We start from the raw sequence: 13458 nt of genomic DNA, 5'->3' as shown, positions 1-13458 counted from the left end.
GGGCTGGGGGGTCCAGGCCTCCCCAGTTTTGCGGGGGGGTAAGGTAAGGGTGGGTCTGCTCTGTTCCCAGCCATGGAGGGGGGTGACCCTGACGTCGTGTCGTCTCCCCTCAGCACTAACCCCATGCAGCATGACACCCCCCCCCCCCGCCCTGCTGCCCCCCCCCAGGGACCCCCATTGCGCTGCCCCCCTCCCTCCCTCCCCAGGTCATGCCACTGTGGTGTGTCTGTCCCTTTGCGTGTCCCCCCGCCCCCGGGCCCCCTCATTGCGGTCCCCCCAACCCCCGCCCCGGGTCCCCCCATTGCTGTGCCCCCCCCCACCTCGCGGTGTGTCCCCCCCGGGCCCCTCTGTTGCGGTGCCCCCCTCCATTGACGTACTCCCCACTCCTCCCCGGGCCCCCCCGCTCCGGTCCCCGCCCCCGTCCCCCGGGTCCCCCATCGCAGTGCCCCCCACCCCGGACCCCCCATTTCTGTGTCCCCCCCCGCAATCGGTGCCCCCCGTCACCCCTCGCCCCGGGGGCGGCCCCGCGCGGTGCACGCCGGGAGCTGTAGTCGGACCCGCCCTCCCCCTCGCGTGTGTGCCCGGGGGGGCGCAGCCCGGGGACTCTGCTTCCCGGCGGCCCCTGCGGGCGCGGCGCGGAGGCTGCCGGGAGTTGTAGTCCCCGCCTCCCCGCAGCCCAGCGGCGGCGACGTCCCGCGGACTCCCCGTCCCGGCATCCCCCGCGCGGCGGCGGCGGCGGCGGCGGCCGGAGCGGCCCGAGCAGGGAAGATGGCGGCGGCGGGCGCGGGGGCCGGGCCCGGCTCCGGTGCGAGTTCCTCGGCCGGTGCCGGTGCTTCCAACCCGCGGAAGTTCAGCGAGAAGATCGCGCTGCAGAAGCAGCGGCAGGCGGAGGAGACGGCGGCCTTCGAGGAGGTGATGATGGAGATCTGCTCCACCCGGGTGAGCGGCGCCGCCGCGGCCTCCCCCCGCCGGATGCGACACGGGACCGGGGGGGGCCGGGGGCTGTGAGGGGTCGGGGGCGGGCATGGGGGGCTGTGAGGGGGCCGGGGGGGGGCGCTCCGGGGGCCGTGGGATGTGGAAGGAGTCGGGGACTGGAGGGGGGTGTCGGGGGCTGTGAGGGGCTGGGGGGGCGCGTGAGGGCCCGGGCGGGCCCGGGGACTACGAGGGGCCGGGGACCGGGGGGGAGGTCGGGGGCTGGTGGGGGCTGTGGAGTCGGGAGGGTTGTGAGGGGGTCGGAGGCAGAGTGAAGACCTTGGGGGCGGGGGGCGCTAAAGGCGGCCGGGGGCTGTGAGGGGGGCCGGGGGCTGGTGGGGGGGCTGTAAGGCGGCCAGAGGCAGAGTGAAGGCTTGGGTGGAGGGGCGGTTTTGAGGGGCCCAAGGGCTGTGTAAGGGATGGGGGGCTGTGGGGATGAGGGGAGAGAGCGTTTGGGGGTACAGAAGGAGGGGGGGGGCTCAGGTAGGGTAGTGGGGGCCAGGGCCTGTGCTGGGGCTACAGGGTGGGGGGACGGATCAGGAGGCACAGAGGGGATGGGGGGTGCTCAGGTGGGTGCCCAAAGGGGCTGGGGGGGTTGGGGGTGGCAGAGAAGATGGGGCATCACCCCAAGGTTTGGGGGTGGGTGTGCATTTGGGGTGCTGGGGGGTGCGGAGGGGCTGGGAAGGGCTTTCCCCCCCGAGAGAAACGCTCCTTCTCCGAGTGCCCACCTGTACCCTGCTCCTTCCCCCGGGTTTATTTTGATTTATATTGTTATTTGGCCACGGGTATGTCGGCATGTGGCTCGCTCCGGACCGTGGCCGCTGTGTGTGGGGACCCGCTGTGTGTGGGACTCGCCGCCTCTGCTGCCGAGTGCACGTCCTGGGTGGAAAAAGCGACTCGCCCTCTGCGGCACCCGAGGCTTTGCCGAGGCACTCGCTGCGGGGGCGAGGAGGGGATCCCCGTGCCCACGGCTCTGCGACGGGCTCTTGTCCTGTCGCAGCCTCATGTCGCCTCCACCAGGCGTGGGGGGGCCTGTCCCTGGGCACTGGGGACCCTCGGGTGGCTTGGGTTGGTCCTTCCCATCGATGCGGCCAGCTCCCGTGGGAAGTGGCGGATGCTCCATCCCTGGAGACACTTAAATTTAGCTTGGCCAGAGCCTGAGAAAAGGCAGTGTTGGGAGCGCAGATGAGTGTGCCGGATCTGAGCCGGCAAAACTGCCCCGCATTTGGGAAAGGGGAGTCGTGGACCCCCAAAGGCTTCTTGGAGGGACCTCGGTGGCAGGAGGGGTGCTCTGGGAGGCTGGGAAAGTTGCGGGGCATCTCCAGGAGCGTGGTTTCCCAGGCGGGGGAAGCCGTTGAGAGGAGATGGTTGGCTCCGGTTCACATTTTGCTCTGTGCCGACCCTGCAGAGTCGGCAGGGATCCGACGGCCGTTTTCCAAGATGAGGGTTTGGTCAGATTTCAGCTCCCAGAGAGGCGGGTTGCACCAACCCTGGTGATGGGGCTCTGCAGTGCTGCGGGTCGCCGTGCCGGCGGCCGCGGGCTCTGGCACCCAGCGCCGTCCTTCCCAGCAGAGACAGGATGGATGAGCGAAGGGAGAGGAGTGCAGAATTGAGGGAGCCGGAGACACAGGGAGGTTCTTCCAGGTGACAGGGACCGCTGATGGGGAGGCTCATGTGTCACCCCACACTTGGGGTCGGCGGGACTGGGAGAAGAGTGGAGCAAAATCCATCAGAGCTTTAAAAAAGGGGATGTTGGGGTCGGAGATACCCGCTGGCGCCCTGGGTCTGGCGAGGCAGCGGTGACCTGACATCCACGGAACCGAGGTGGGTGACAGCGACAGGGTCCTGCTGGCCCCCAGGGAGCAACGTGCACCGCTCCCTGCCCAGCCGAGAGCAGTCCTGTCCCCGGCAGGCAGATGTCCTGTGCAGGATGTGCGGGGACATCTCTCCGGAGGTTTTGTCCCCTGTCTTGGCAGGACGGCAGGCGGGAGGCGTGACCTGCGCATCGCCAGCGAGTTTGGGAGTGGGCTGGAGCCTTCTGCAGCGTGTTTGCACAGTAAACAGCTGGTTAATGTGCAGCAAAGCCGGGGGGAGAGGCAGCAGGACCGTCCCCCCCCGCTAATCCCTGTCCCGGGATGCTTCCTCCGGGAGTTCACTCCCCGCGTGTGGGACCGGCAGCCCCAGAGAGGCGCAGAGCAGCACAACCTGGGACAGGAGCTGGTCCCCATGGGTCCCCTCTGTCATTGCCCACAGGGCTGCGGGCAAGGAGCTGGCAGCGGTCATCGCGCCGGCAGCTTCTGCCCCACACGGGCACCTCCCTTTTGTGGCTGCTGGCTGGGGGAGAGGCAACTGGGGGGCTGCTGCCCAGCTCTGGGCTGCCCCGCTCCCACCGTGGGGGTCTGACAGCCCCTCAAGCTTTGCTTCGTGTTTCCTGGAGTTTTTTTCTGGCCGCTTGCGAGCTGCTGCCTGATTTCGGCCTCGTCTGGCTCTGCTGGCTCCCGCAGGGACCCTGGCTCCGAGAACAGAGCAAGATCCCAAGACCTTAAGCCCCAGTGCAACTCCTCACACTAATCCTGCAGTGCCAGCGCAGCCAGCTGTTGACTAAATCTCCCATTTTTTTGGTGGTTTGTTGTTGTGTTTTTTTGTTTTGTTTTGGTTTTTTTCCCTTGGATCTGGATTTTGCTGGTCTTAAGCTTGGGAATTTGCTGTCGCAGGTTTCCCGGCTGCAGCCCATTTCCAAGCTGCTTTTTGTGCTTCGTCTTCTCATTCCCCGGGGTTTGTCCGGGACCGATGAGCGCTGGTGCTGGCTGGAGCGCGGGGGTGCTCAGGGACCCCCCAGGTCCAGAGGGAAGGTGGATTCCTACGTGCTTGGCCTTGGCTCTGTGGATTGGGGAAACCCTCCTTCCCCGGTAGGATGCCAGACGGCGGGAATGGGACATCCCCTTGTGCTGGAGGGGATGATGGTGGCTGTGCTCTTTCCCGGGATGTGGGCAGCGGAACGTCTTCCTGCTGCTGTCGGGATGAGGAAGTCTGTGCTGCTCACGGCGGGTCAACCCCCCGCCCGGCTTGGCTGCGGGCGGGCTCCTGCCTGCGGGGCTGGGCCAGGAGGGGGCTTTCGGGGGCCACCTCGGCACTGCTCCTGCCCTGGCACCCCGGCTCTCTTCTGCCGTGGGTGTTTTCCTCTGCTGCCGAGCACGGGGGGCCGGTTATCTCCCGCCTGCGGTTTGCCGTGACTCCTTCCCTTGGCCTTGAGCAGCGCTGGGAGCCGGCGGGCTGCTGTGCCATGCCAAGCCGAGCTGGCAGCCCTCCCTGCTCACCCTGCCGGAGCCCCGGCCCCAGGCTGGGATCTCCCCCGGTTTTTGGGCTGCGGCACTGGTGTTGCCGACAGCCCCAGGACTGTCTTTAGTGTGGATGAGAGGCTGGAAAAGCCAGCACCTCTGGATCGAAGGGGACGGGCTGACCCGCCGAGCGCTGGTGCCTGAGGAGCCCAGAGCCCTCTTGGGTGGGCATGGGGGCTTCGGCTGTTTCTGGGGGGAGCGGGGCTGGGCTCAGCCTCTGCTCCAGGGATGTGGGAGCCGCAGGCTGTGGGAGAGATGTGGCTTTCCCCGCTCTGCGCTGCTAAACCCAGCGGGGGCTCAGCGTCCTTCCTACACCAGAGCACCCACGGAGGGAGGAAAGTCCCTTGCAGGGCTTCCTCCGCACCCGATGGCTTCAAAGCTGAGAGGTACTGGGCACCTCAGGCCCTCCTGGCCTGTTCCTGCACGGTTCCTGAGGCCACTGGGTCAGACATGCCTCGCTTGGGGGCCACCTCCTGTGGGACCCCCCAGGGGCTCAGTAGCAGGCGTGGGGCAAGCTTGGGGCTCAGCTGCAGGAGAGAGAGCATGAGGATGACCCGCCGGAGTGGGGATGAGGATGTCTCGGGTGTAATGGGGCAGTTCGGAGGAGCCCCAGCACCGTGGGGTGCCTGCTGGCCCCCCCTGACCTGCCTCCTCCCGCCCCGGCCCAGCTGCAGGCACAGAAGCTGAGGCTGGCACACAGCCGGGGACCCTACTACAGCGGCTCCCTGCCCAACGTCAACCAGATCGGCAGCGGCGTCTCCGATTTCCAGGTGAGCAGCGCCCGCTCCGCCAGCCAGGGGCTGCCCTGGGGGGGTCTGGGGGGGCTGCCCCCCATGGCACAGCGGCTGCCACCCCTGGTGCCTTGGGAAGCGGGCTCAGGAGCTGCATCAGGACTCGGGGTGGGTGTCGGGGAGGAGGAAGAAGAGCCTTGGGGCATGATGCTGATGGGGACGAGGGGATGTTCTCCTCTAACCCCCTTGCCTGGCCCCAGCTCCATGCCCCCGGCAGCGCTGCCGGGGCAGTCGAGGGGGGGCTGATCCTGCGCCCCCTTCCCTGGCGAGCGGGTGGTAGGCTCACCGCGCTCTCTCCTCCCCACAGGGCCCTCTGCATTCCCCGCTGGACTCCACGCGCAGCACCCGGCACCACGGCCTGGTGGAGCGAGTGCAGCGGGACCCACGCCGGATGATGTCCCCCCTTCGCCGATATGTCCGACAGATATCCTTTATCCCGTCCCCTCCCACCCCGTCGGCGGGGACAAGGACAGCCTTTCCTCCCACTGCTGGGGCTCCTGCCCCCATCCCAGTGCCCCCAGTGCTCGTCTCTTTGGGATTAGTGAGCATTAGCAACGCGTGCAGCCCTGGCCCGTCTGCGGGGTTGCACTAGGTGCCTGCACACTGCCTGCCCAGCCCCTCGTTTGGCCCTTAACGTGCCTCTCACATCGACAGCTCTCCCTACGGACCGACCTACCTGTCGCCTCCGCCTGAGCCGAGCTGGAGGAGGTAAAGACCCTGAGTTTTCTTGGCTCCCGGCACTTGTTTTCTGGGTGTGGGTTTCCAGCCCCGCTGCCTCCCCGTGTCTGTGGGGTCGCTGGAGCCTGGGGCTCACTCTGTGTTAAAGAGCACCCGGAGGTTTGGAAAGAGGCAGGTTGGCAGGAGCCCAGCGCGGGAGAGTCCCTTGGAACGGGCAGCCCTCCCGGGAGGATTTACACGGCTTCCCTTGCCGGTCCGTGGGGGAGAAACCAGAGCTGGGGGGGACAAAGAAACGCTGAGATGCTGGGAGTGGGGCTGGGAGGTCTCCCAACTCTCTGATTTTGGGTGCTGCTGCACCGTCTCACAGAGTGGGGGGATTTTTAAGGGGAAAATGATTTCATCGTGCTCAGAATAGCCATCTCTGGTGTGCGGGGCAGCATCCATCCGCTGTGGTAGCGGGAAGAGGGATCCTGTCCGAGGTGAATCACGGAGCAGCTGAGCCCCAAGCCGGAGCGCACCCCGAGCATCGGCTCCACCCCAGGGAGGTCCCGATGAGCTGCGGCTCCGCACAGGAGCTCGGCTCAGCGCAGCTCAGCCCATTTAGAGGTCGCTCAGGGCTCCTGGGCTTTATTTTCAAGGCTGCCCTTGTGCTAAAGTGCTGTGCTCAGCACAGCTCTCCTTCCCCAGCCCGAGGACCGTTCTCGCTGCTCGTGCTCCTGCCATGGTGCCTTGGTGCCCGGCACAGCTCGGCTGCTGTCTCAGTGCGCCGGGAGCCGGAGGGGCCATGTGTGCCCCTTCTCTCCAGCTCGGTGGTGACACCGGTGGTGGCAGATGCCGGTTGGCAGCCCTGGGTTGTACCACACCAGGCTGTGGCTCTGCTGGAGGTTCATGTTGTGTCTTGCACTTTGTCCCCTGCGACGAGCCTCCGCGCCGGTCAGTCCAGAGTGCGAGGGCTGCGGCCTCGTCCCCTGACACATCTTCCCCCATCCTGCTCTATCCAAGCCCAGCTGTCGGGTGCCCTCTCTGCCATCTTCCCTGACCTCCCGGGGCAAAGCCTTGGCTTTTTTCCCTGAAAGAAGAGGTTGTGTCAAATCCGCCCTGTCACTCGCAGCGTACACAGCCACCCTCCCCACTCCCAGGAGCATCTCGCTGCAAATCCCGCTGCAAATTCCTCACCCTGGGCTTGGGCTTAGGGGCGTTTTGTCCCTTTTCCAAACAGCTGCCTTCCCTTGGCTCTCGCTCCACAATTTTCCTGGGTGCTGCTGGAGGGGTGGGTGGTCTCTGGCCCGTGGTCCCCCTGCTTTGGGGCAGGGAGACCCTCTGGTGTTGCCCCAAGGACCCTCAAGCATTGCCCCAGCGTGCCTCAGCCGTCACAGCGTTGACTTGTGGTAGTTTAGGGTTTTTCACACGGAGAGGTCTCACCAGCTCCTTCCTCATGGGGACCTAAAGATTGAAACAATCTCGGCTACGGTCTGCACAGCCTGGCCATGTTTTTGGTTCCCCGAGGCCATCGCTGCGGCATCTGGGCTGCGAGCAGAGAGCTAAGGCAGGGAACGGGGTGAGGACGTTGAGGATCAGCCCCGGCCTGGTACCGAGGGGCGTCCCCAGGACCGGCAGAGATACCCCAGCTTGTGCCCGCAAGGCAGCCTCCTCCTGCTGCCCTTGGCCTCCCCGCTGCCAACCCTCCCTCCTGTGGGGCAGTGCCGCCCTGCCCCTTCCCCCCACCCCAAGTAACCCTGCTCTTTCTCCTTACCAAGGACCATGCCCTGGAGTAACTTCCCTATGGAGAAAGGACATTTGTTTAGGCTGCCGTCGGCTCTCAACAGGTGAATGATTTTTTCGTTCCTTTTTCTCTCCAAGCCGGGCTCCAGCCCTTCCCCACGACCCCCTGGGTGGGCACAGCCCCGGTGGTACCAGCTCCAGCCCCCCAGGAGAAGGGAAGGGGTCTCCAGGCTGCCTTATCCACCAAACGAGGGGGACCCCTGGGGTGGAGGTGGCCGTGGGGACCCCGGGGAGGAGGTGGCCCTGTGCACCCTGGGCTTGGTGCCTCCATGGGCTCCGTGGTCCGGCAGACACTCTGAGCTCCCCAGGGAGCTGCTTTTGGAGACATGGGGCTCCTGGATGTGGGACAGGGTGTACCCCAGGGCTGCCCTGGCTCAGTGCTGGCTACTGGGGCAAGGACCTCGCTCTGCTGCAGCTGGTTGGTTTCACCCCAGTGTGGCACGAGGAGCAGGAGCCAGCGCAGCCCCGGGGGATCGGGCCACCTCTTGGGACACCAGCGAGGTGACAGGGCAGCAGGTTCCCCATGGGGTTTGAGCACAGGGAGGAGCTGCCCCTGCCAGCCTCAGAGAGCCACGGCTTTGCCCCGTGGGGGCTGGGGTGGCTTTGGGGTTGTCCCTTTCCCTGGGGACAGCAGGGTCTCAGCAGGGCGAGCCGGGGCTCGGGGCTGGCACTGGCACATCACTAACGCTGCTCGTGACCGTCCCGGCGCTGTGTCCCTTGGGCCATGGGGGGAGTGGTGCTGGCACCTCCCGGGGCCCGGTGCTGTGCCACAATCGGGCGCCCATCGCTCCCCGTCCGGGCCCCGCGCTGGAGGGGGCTGCGTCCCATGGGCGGCGGGGGGAGCTTCCTGCCTCCCAGCTGCGCCGCAGCTGAACAATATCCCCCTTGTGCGCTCCCTGGACTCGTCATTAGCTTGAGCAGCCTTTTCCCAGCCCCTCCCTGCGCTCCTCTGCTTCAGACCAACTAATTGGGAACACAATGGGTGTAATATCCCTGGATCCTCTGCCCCCAGCCCCTCCAGGGCCCCCCGGGGAAACTAAAGGTCCCTGGGGGAGCCTGTCTGCCCCTGTGCCAGGGGTGGCGAGGGCTCCGGGGCCTTCGCTGTGGTGGCAGAACCGTCCCTCGGAGGAGGTGGGTTCAGGGCAAGCCCCAGAGTGTCTGGAAGTGCCGGACAAAGGACCCCCCTGGACCATCGCGTGGGGAGGGGAGGGCAGGGCTGGCAGAAGGGCACAAGGTCCCCTCAGAGCCCCTTGGCATCTGCCCCCAGGGCTTGTCCTGGGCATGGCAAGTGTTGGACATGGAGGGCTTTAAAGGAAATGCTTGTTCCTCCAGCGAAACCCTCTGTGCTCCCCTTCCCTTCTTCCCCTTTTTTGCCTGCTGTCCCGGCCCTGCTCTCGCCCACCGTCCCGGGGCCGGGGCTGATGGGGGGGGGTTGAGGGGCCAAGCCCGGGCCCGTCTGGTGATCACCTTTCCTTTTCCAATCAGAACAAATTCGGACTCGGCACTTCACACGAGCGTGATGAACCCCAACCCCCAGGACGCCTACCTGGGCCCCTCGCAGGGCGCCCCGCCGCCCGGCCGCCGCAGCGGTGAGTGTCCCCTCCCTTGACACCTCCCTTTCCTCAGCGGGACTCCCCTGCTCCCCACCTGCACCCGGCTGCCTTGGGACCCCCACGCCCCTTTCACCCCTTGAGGACACTGTGGGGGGACCGCATGGAGCCCTGTCCCTCCGCAGTGGGGTCACGCAGTGGCCCCCTCCCCTTCCTGCCTTTGCTCTGTGGTGCTGGCTGATGTCCCCCCTGTGTCCCCATGTGCTTCCACTAATGGTCGCCTGCTCTCCTGCAGGTTTTCTGGATGGGGATGCAGACAGTAAAGGTGAGCGCCTGCCCGCGCCTGGCAGCATGGCACCAAGCCCGGCACAGACCCGTGTCCCCCGCCTTGCAGTCTGCAAAGAGCCGAGGCAGCGGGTGGGATGTGGGGGGCCAGTGCCCGGGGACCTTTCTGTGGTGGGGGGTCTGTTGTGCCCCACGCGTGATGGGTGGGTGGCTGCGGGTGGGCTGTGCCACTCTCCCTGTGCTGACCCTCTGCTCCCCCCTCGCCAGTGTTTCTTTTCCAAGTGCCTCCCATCGAAGAGACCTTCGACGACAACAAGCATTCGCTGAAGCCCTGGGACACCAAGAAGGTGGGCGCAGGAGGAGGACAGGGAGGAAGTGTCACCCCCTTGTCCCCCTGCCCGGGCTGCCCGCTTCCTGACCGTGGGGTGTTGCGACACCAGGGTGGCTCTGCCCCCTTCCTGCCTTCAAACCGCGGCTGGCCCAGGGTTTGGGGCGGGGGGAGCGCAGGTTCAGCATCCCGGCCTCGCATCACTCCTCCTCCTTTCATTTCCCAGCTCTCCTCGTCCTCGGCCCGTCCACGCTCCTGCGAAGTCCCTGGGATCCAGTAAGTCCTGGGTTGGGCTGGGGGACACAGCTGGGCAGCCCGAGCCCACAGGCGGCTGCGGAAAAGGGGCTGGAGCCAGGGGGCCGGGCCGCTGGGGAGGGGGATGCCTCCTAGGCAGCGGCGTTCCCACACTGAGCGTGTCTCTCTCTTTCCCCCAGCATATTTCCGTCCCCGGATCAGCCTGCCAACGTCCCCCTCATCCCCTCGGCCCTCAACACAGGGGGGTCCCTTCCCGACCTCACCAACCTGCACTTCCCCTCCCCGCTGCCCACCCCCCTCGACCCGGACGAGACCACCTACCCCAGCCTGAGCGGGGGCAACAGCACCAGCAACCTGGCCAACACCATGACGCACCTGGGCATCAGCGGCAGCATGGGCCTGGGGACGGGCTACGACTCGCCAGGTGAGGGCTAGCCCCGTCCCACTGCTGCCGGCAGGCAGGGAGGCACCGGAGCCGACGTCCTGGGTGGCAGGACCAGCCGCCGGGATGTGCAGGGAGCCGAGAGATGCTCCCTCATAGTGGGGAGCCCCCTGCAGCGAGTGCTCGGGAGGGCTGGGGCAGACAGGACCCCCCCGGCTGGCATCCCAGAGCCGGCTGTGGCGGAGATCGGCCTTTCCGTGCGATCCCGGCCTGGGAGCGGGGTGGGCAGAGCAGCAGGGTGTGACGGGGGGCCCTGTGGGGGTGTGGGATGGCAGTCCCGTTGGGGAGCCTGCCGCCCACCCTGCTCCTGCCCCAGCACCCTCCGCTTGCTGGGCCGGAGCGTCCTGAGCCGCCGGTGGCGCCGTTCCCGGGGTGTGTGTGTTTCTGTCTCTGTCTCCATCGTTTTGGTCGCCTCCGTCACCTTCCATCCCACCCGGGGCAGACGGGGAGCCCCAGCCTGGCCCGGCCCGGGGAGGAGAGCCTGGGGCGCGAGGCGATTCCGTGGGTAACGGTGGTGTCTCTTCTTTTTTGTCCCCACAGGACTTACCTCACCTATGCAGAGCTCCCTGAGTAACCCGTCCCTGCAGTCCTCGCTTAGCAATCCCAACCTCCAGGCCTCCCTGCGAAGCCCCTCGCTCCAGTCCTCCCTCAGCAACCCCTCGCTCCAGTCCTCCCAAAGCAGTTCCTCCATCCCTTCCTCACTCTCCAACCAGTCCTTGCCTTCCTCCCTCTCCTCCTCGCTCAGCAATCCCTCCCTCCCCACGTCCCCCCGCAGCCAGCCCATGCAGTCTTCCCCCAGCAACCCCAGCCTGCCCTCCGGCTTGAGCGGCTCTTCCTACGCCCCCATGGTGCAGGCGTCCATAAACACCTCGCCCCGCCGACGGGTCCCGCTCAGCCCCCTCACCCTCCCAATGGGTGGCGACTCCAGAAGGCAGCACCCCAAACAGTTCTCACCAACAATGTCACCCACATTGTCCTCCATCACCCAGGTATGCATGGTCCATCGCCCGCGCCGGCCCCCGCGCCGCGCGCTCGCCTCCGTCTCCTCCTCCTCTTCCTCCTCCCTCCACTTCTCTCTTTGTCTCGTTTCCATCCTCATCTCAGACACACGAAGCCCCTCGCCCCCCCCGTCCCACTTTGGGGTCAGGGACGGGGGACACAACGCGGCACGTCCCAGCTGGGGCTTCCCCCACCCCGGATTCCTGCTCCGGAGGGGGGAGCCCGGCCTGTGGTGGGGTTTTGGTGCCTGGTGCTGCCGGTGGGATTGAAATTTGGGGTCTCCCCAACCCGCTGCCGGGGGCGGCACCGGGGGCTGGCGGAGACGGTCCCTGTCCCAAAAGAGATGGGGCACCGAGCAGAGGGGCCGGATCCTGGTGGGCGCTGAGGTGGGCGCAGGCTGACCCCCCCCCCTCTCCGCTCTCTCCGCAGGGGGTGCCCCTGGACACCAGCAAGCTGCCGGCCGACCAGCGGCTCCCGCCGTACTCCTACAGCCAGCCCGGCCTGCTCCTGCCGTCCCAGCCCAGCCAGAAAGCCCTGCACCAGCCCGTGCAGCCCCCCCCGCAGCCGGCCATGCCCCCCGCCCCGCCGACGCGGCCCCCGGCGCCGCCGGTGCCACCCAGCGGGGCCACGCAGCGCCCGTACCCCCCCCAGTACCAGCCTAACGCCTCCCTGCCGCAGCCGCAGCAGCAGCTGGGACAAGCCCTGAGCGACTTCGGCTTGGGCAGCGTGAGTGCTCCCGGGACGGGGACGTTGGCGGGGGGGACGCAGCAGGGATTTTTGGTCCCCATAACCCCCCCCCTCTCCCCGCAGTTCGACCAGTTCGGGATGGGGGAAAGCCCCACCGGCAACAGCGGGGGCTTCCCCGAGGAGCTGGGGACCCTGAGGGACCCCTGGGGACCCCCAGCCGAGGGCACCTACGACCCCCACGTCCTCAACCGGCAAAACCTGAGCAACTGCAGCCGCCACGGCCCCATCCCCAACATCATCCTCACAGGTGGGTCACTGGCAGCCCCCTCACCCCCGGGGGAGCGGGACGTCGCTTAGGGGGTGCTGAACCCCTCTTTTACCCCCCCCCCCCCGCCGTCTCCCAGGGGATTCTCCCCCCGGCATCTCCAAGGAGATCGCCACGGCGCTGGCCGGCGTCCCCGGCTTCGAGGTGGACGCGGCGGCTTTGGGGCTGGAGGAGGATTTGAAAATCGAGCCACTCACCCTGGACGGACTGAACATGCTGAGCGACCCCTACGCGCTGCTCACCGACCCGGCCGTGGAGGACTCCTTCCGCACCGACCGCCTCCAGTGAGGGGCCGGGGGGGGGCTCCGCCAGCACCCCCGCCCGCCCGCGGACACCCACCCCCCCTGCCTCTGGACCCCTCCCCAACTTTCCCCCCCTCCAACTCCTCTTTTTCACTTTTTTTTTTTTTTCCGGTAAAACGGTGGGGCCACCGCTCCCTCCCCAGGGAACAGGACCGGGGGACACTGGAGCCGGTGGGAAAGGGGAAGGGGCGAGAGCCAGGCGCTCCCCGGCCCCCCCAAACCCCGGTGGGGAGGGGGCTCCCATCCCCCCCGGGGGTGGCTGTACATAACCCCGTAGGTAGAGACCCCGGGGGGGGAGGGGGTGTAGGGGGGGGGCCGCTTCTGTTTTTATTTTTTTTTCTGGCTAATCATCATGTTTAAGGAGAAATCCTGCTCTCCCCCCTCAGCTGCGCCCTGTGTGTACCCCCAGCCCCCTCCCCCCCCCCCCCCCCAACCTTTCCCAGCTGCTGGGGACCCCGCGGGACGTGTAGAAAGCACTTGTAACTTTGCCCCCCCCCTCAAAGCCCCCCCAGACCCTCGGGGGAGCACGGGGGCCCTGTCGGCGGGGACCTGGGGCCCCAGGACCCGTGTGTCCCCCCGCCCCAGGAGGGAGCCAGAGTGATTTATTATTATTATTATTTTTTAAAATATATTATATGTTAATTAAATGCCCCCTGTCATGGTGTGTGGCTGATTTCATGGGGGGGAGGGGGCTCCCGGGTCCCCCCGGGGGAGGTTTGGGGGG

The 13458-nt window shown here is 67.0% G+C and overlaps 1 protein-coding gene across 1 annotated transcript; it reads left to right on the top strand.

Annotated features, from left to right (window-relative positions):
• The first annotated feature begins 732 nt into the window (after positions 1-732).
• CRTC2 (CREB regulated transcription coactivator 2) lies at positions 733-12869 on the top strand. Its single transcript, XM_063357246.1, has 14 exons — positions 733-939; positions 4979-5080; positions 5409-5527; positions 5750-5809; positions 7537-7605; positions 9047-9150; positions 9407-9436; positions 9664-9743; positions 9951-10000; positions 10159-10403; positions 10962-11410; positions 11850-12146; positions 12231-12414; positions 12512-12869. The coding sequence occupies exons 1-14, from the start codon at positions 769-771 to the stop codon at positions 12718-12720; spliced, it is 2169 nt and encodes a 722-aa protein (XP_063213316.1). The 5' UTR covers positions 733-768; the 3' UTR covers positions 12721-12869.
• Positions 12870-13458: the final 589 nt, after the last annotated feature.

Source organism: Chroicocephalus ridibundus, chromosome 21, assembly GCF_963924245.1.
Source record: "Chroicocephalus ridibundus chromosome 21, bChrRid1.1, whole genome shotgun sequence".
Lineage (NCBI taxonomy): Eukaryota > Metazoa > Chordata > Aves > Charadriiformes > Laridae > Chroicocephalus > Chroicocephalus ridibundus.
The sequence above is the reverse complement of the archived record's forward strand: the minus strand, read 5'-3'. Positions and strand labels throughout refer to the sequence as shown.

What these genes read in the sequence shown, in the direction of transcription:
- CRTC2 (XM_063357246.1), top strand. Translation starts at nt 769, where the DNA reads ATGGCGGCGGCGGGCGCGGGGGCCGGGCCCGGCTCCGGTGCGAGTTCC. An exon ending in GCCGCCCGGCCGCCGCAGCG is followed by an intron (nt 9,151 to 9,406) that starts GTGAGTGTCCCC and finishes GCTCTCCTGCAG; the next exon opens with GTTTTCTGGATGGGGATGCA. An exon ending in GCGACTTCGGCTTGGGCAGC is followed by an intron (nt 12,147 to 12,230) that starts GTGAGTGCTCCC and finishes CTCTCCCCGCAG; the next exon opens with TTCGACCAGTTCGGGATGGG.